At 38.8% G+C, this 4,862-nt stretch overlaps 2 protein-coding genes across 2 annotated transcripts; both read right to left on the bottom strand.

The window, feature by feature from the left end:
- Nucleotides 1-1,333: 1,333 nt before the first annotated feature.
- Nucleotides 1,334-1,975, bottom strand: LOC145667505 (uncharacterized). Its single transcript, XM_081734980.1, has one exon. The coding sequence runs from the start codon at nucleotides 1,973-1,975 to the stop codon at nucleotides 1,334-1,336; it is 642 nt and encodes a 213-aa protein (XP_081591106.1).
- Nucleotides 1,976-2,236: 261 nt separating this feature from the next.
- LOC145667503 (uncharacterized) lies at nucleotides 2,237-2,758 on the bottom strand. The gene has a single exon (XM_081734979.1). It carries the CDS (start codon nucleotides 2,756-2,758, stop codon nucleotides 2,237-2,239), a length of 522 nt encoding a protein of 173 aa, XP_081591105.1.
- Nucleotides 2,759-4,862: the final 2,104 nt, after the last annotated feature.

Below are 4,862 nucleotides of genomic sequence, written 5' to 3'. Positions count from 1 at the left end.
CCCTTTTAGCAGCAAGACTGTATAAGACGTGGATCTACTGATTAACTTGGAATCCGAACCATATAAGCTCCCGAAGGAAACTGAACCCAGATCTCCCACGTCAAAGACGCGTAGTAATGTGTACATCATTGTTAGAAGTATGTATGTTATCGTTGAGTGTAGACATGTAACAATAAATACAATCAGCTACTTAACATTATATGTTTTTACTCAACTATTAGTTACCATTGGCAACGACGATATACTTTTCAGAAGTGATGCCAACTTAGCCTATTTGGAAGGCATTCAGCTACAAAGCTACGAAATGCTTATAGCCTTAAATAAAGCTTATTTTATGAAACTCTTTTGCCATTTTTGGCTTTATTATTAGACGTTAAATTAACTCAAAAATACTTTTTCTTCGAAAATAAAGTATAATTTTTAAAACTTAGCCTATTTGTCATTATATATTATATTATTTATTGATTTCTCCAGACAGAGGGTGTTTTATTATGCAACAAACACTTATTTGTCATTCATTTTCTGTCTCCCCACACACACAGATTTACAGCTACTTAACAATAAAGTGTCTATTGAAGCTTTCCTGGCGACGTATTGTGAACAGGTCTTCTCGGGCTAGCTGCCAGGTGAATACTGTTATATCTTGCGACGTTTCGAGGCTGACATCGTCCTCATCTTCAGGCGAATATGATGGTGCAATGGAGTGTATGGAATATATATACTCATGTATGTATGATTGGACTCTTCTGATTGGTGGTTGAAATGGCGGCTTCTGATTGGTGCTTGAAATGGCGGGATATGATTGGTGTTCATGTTTTACTCAGTTGGAATCCTGTGTCTCTGTTAAGGTTCGTTTTTTCTTGTGTGATTGCAACGGCTTCTTTTATCCTCCTGTCCCAAACTCTTGAGCATTTTGCTATTATTTCGGCATCTGTGAACAAAATCTTATGTTGCTGTTTGATGCTATGTTCAGCCAGTCCGGATTTTTCTGGTTGGTTTAGTCTGATGTAACTGTTGTGTTCTTTGCATCTGGCTTCAATGGTTCGTCCTGTTTGTCCAATGTATGATTTACCACATTCACATGGAATGCGGTAAACTCCAGGAGTTCGGAGGCCCAGGTCGTCTTTGGTTGATCGTATTAAGTTTTTTATTTTTGCTGGAGGCTTGTGTATTGTCCTGATGTTGTACCTGGCAAATAATCTGGTGAGCTTTCCAGAAGTGTTCCCGGTGTATGGGAGGCAGATTGTGTTCTTCCGTTCTTCATTCACAGTTTCTTCTGTACTTTTGTCCTTGTTGTCACTGTCCTTCGTTCTGGTCCTTTTCAGGGCCATATTTATATCTCGCATTGAGTATCCTTCTGTAGCATGGCGCTGCGAAGGTGATTAAGTTCCTCTATTAAACAATCCTTGTCAGAGATGGAAATTGCTCTATGTTGAGCTTTGTGATGGAAACTGTTTGCGTTCAGATATAAATCTGTATGTGTTGGTTTCCTGTATACCCAGTGGCCTATTCTGCCATCCGGTCTTCTGTATATCATGATGTCAAGGAACGGTAGACGTCCATCTTGTTCAACTTCCATTGTGAATTTAATATTCGGATGCTGGTTATTGAGATGTTGCAGGAATTCCTGTAAGGAGTTGCGTCCATGTGGCCAGATGGTGAAGGTGTCATCAACATATCTATAGAAGTGTGTGGGTGCAAGTGGTGCTTTCTTCAGTCCTTCATGTTCAAAGTGCTCCATATAAAAACGGGCTACTGCAGGTGAGAGTGGAGAACCCATGGCGACGCCGTCTGTTTGCTCATAGTACTGTCCACGGTATAGGAAGAAGGTTGAAGGGAGAACATGTTGAAAGAGATCCAATATCTCAGGCCGGAAGTGTTTCCCAAGGAGCAGTAATGTATCCTTGACCGGAACTCTGGTAAACAATGATACCACGTCGAAACTAACCATAAGATCTTTGGAAGAGATCTTCATCGTCTTCAGGCTTTTTACAAACTCTGTTGAATTTTTCACATGGTGTTCACACTTGCCCACGTATGGTTGGAGTAATGTTGTAAGATACTTGGCCAAAGAGTAGGTTGGGCTTCCTATTGCACTAACAATTGGTCTCAGGGGTATCCCTGCTTTATGTATTTTTGGTAACCCATATAGTCTTGGAGGTATGCTGCAGTGTGGTGTAAGTTGTTTGCGTGTATCCTCGTCCAGTCCCGACTTCTTTAGCAGTGAGGCTGCTCTTCATTCTACTGCAGATGTAGGATCTCGTGACAAGCTGGTATATGCTGGATCTCGAAGTAACTGTGAAATCTTCTCTTGATAGACATCTGTGGGAAGCACTACAGTGATGTTTCCTTTGTCAGCTGGTAGAATAGTGATACTTGCGTCTTCTCTTAGTGCTTTAAGTGCGATCCATTCGGCTTTGCTAATGTTTGGTCTGGGCATGACGGCTCTTTTCAGGACCACGCTGGCTTCCTGACGTATTTCTTCTGCTGTATCGTTGGGAAGATTGCTAACTGCTTGTTCTATGCTGGCAATGATGTCTATGGTCGGAATTTTCTTCGGTGTGATGGCAAAATTTAGCCCTTTCTTTAGTAAACTGGTAGTGTTTTCATCCAAAGGTACATTGGTAAGATTTACGACCACTTTCTCAGCTTCGATTCCGTGTTTGATTGGTGTGGACGGTTTTAGTCGATTGAATTTCTTAATTTGTTTTGTCGTTCTTTTGGTGCGTGAGATATCGGCCAACGCTGTTGAAGACATGTCGATCCATTCCCAATCTATTGGTGAGAGAGAGCCTGCTAGTTCCAGGTGAGTTGCTAGAAGCTGTCGATCCGTACGGTCCAGCTGCTGACGGGTGAAATGTATGCGTTCTCTTATAAGTGCCAAACTTGTGTGTCTTAAGATTCTTGAAATTCTGGAAGACTTTAGAGGGAAGTGCAGTCTGGTAAAGATAGGTGACACTTCATTGTCTCTGCATCTCAAGAGGAAGGCTAAGTTGTATAAAAGACGTGCCTTCTTGCTTCGTAGTTCTTGTAGATGGTGAATGCTACGAAGTACTTCCTCCCCGTAAAGGAATCTAAAGTATCTATTGAAGCTTTCCTGGCGACGTATTGTGAACAGGTCTTCTCGGGCTAGCTGCCAGGTGAATACTGTTATATCTTGCGACGTTTCGAGAGCTGACATCGTCCTCATCTTCAGGCGAATATGATGGTGCAATGAAGTGTATGGAATATATATACTCATGTATGTATGATTGGACTCTTCTGATTGGTGGTTGAAATGGCGGCTTCTGATTGGTGCTTGAAATGGCGGGATATGATTGGTGTTCATGTTTTACTCAGTTGGAATCCTGTGTCTCTGTTAAGGTTCGTTTTTTCTTGTGTGATTGCAACGGCTTCTTTTATCCTCCTGTCCCAAACTCTTGAGCATTTTGCTATTATTTCGGCATCTGTGAACAAAATCTTATGTTGCTGTTTGATGCTATGTTTAGCCAGTCCGGATTTTTCTGGTTGGTTTAGTCTGATGTAACTGTTGTGTTCTTTGCATCTGGCTTCAATGGTTCGTCCTGTTTGTCCAATGTATGATTTACCACATTCACATGGAATGCGGTAAACTCCAGGAGTTCGGAGGCCCAGGTCGTCTTTGGTTGATCGTATTAAGTTTTTTATTTTTGCTGGAGGCTTGTGTATTGTCCTGATGTTGTACCTGGCAAATACTTAACAATACTTATCAACTCAGAAAGATTTTTAGTGGAGCTCCCTAACGGTCCCGTTTGCTACTTTTTAATTATTTTAATTTTCGCGTATCATTGCAAGAATGAAAGTTTTCTAATACAAATTTAGTAAACTGTTCAATTTATCAAGTCACAGAGATTGTTTTTGTTTATTAAAGGAAACAAATAGGATATCTAATTAGCTTGAAAACTCTTAAGGCAATTATGATGATTCATGTGGGTGTACAGAAAAATATGGAGTGTTTGTAAGAACTATGACCTGCCGAAAGAAGCACTATCCTACTGAAAATTAAAACAATTGCAGTCTACACAAACACAATCAATACACAATCCAACGATGGCGCATCTAATTCCAGCGCCTTGGCTAGCTGTGACGTCATCGATGATGACTTACTCCAATTCAACTTTTAATATGGCCAATGACTTTAACAAATCAGATCATTTGTTGATGGACTTTATTGTAATTTAAAGGCACTCATATTGCTTGTTAGTCTTCAGCGAATAAAATTCAACATTTCAAATTTTACTATAAGTCACTCAATTCTACATACAAAAAGTGATTTAAAATCTACAATGTGGGTTATAGGTTAGCAGTCTAATATCTAGCCATTTTTCCCCGTAAGAAAGCTTATTTCTGAATACCATCTAGTCTATTTTCTTCAGAGGTTGTTGGCAACACTGCTCAGCACCATAAAAATTAAATTTTGCCAGAAACTGTATGCATCCTTCCAACATCTAATTTTGTTCAGCTTGATATGATCTATCAATCCATGTAGGTATCATCTCTTCTCAATATTATGTGTGAACAAACATTAAAATTTAAAAGTTATAATTTTGGACCGTATTTCAATAACCGTCTTGATAATATTATAATGAAAAGCTTGTTTAAATTTGATGACAAATATTGATTGATTGATATACAAATTCTGTCATCTGTGGATTGTGGATTGTTTATTTATATTGGAAAATTCGTACTCTTTAATAATAATAATAATAATAATAATAATAATACGAATAATAATTGTGTATTTTTAAAAATGGGAAAATAACAACTGAACTTAACAATTTAAATATCACCTAGATAAATATTGGTATTGTTAAAACACTATCTCTTCGCAACGAAAAATCTAA

This window comes from Thermobia domestica, chromosome 13 (genome assembly GCF_964235325.1).
Source record: "Thermobia domestica chromosome 13, izTheDome1.hap1.1, whole genome shotgun sequence".
NCBI lineage: Eukaryota > Metazoa > Arthropoda > Insecta > Zygentoma > Lepismatidae > Thermobia > Thermobia domestica.
This window is presented reverse-complemented; position numbering and strand designations above follow the sequence as displayed.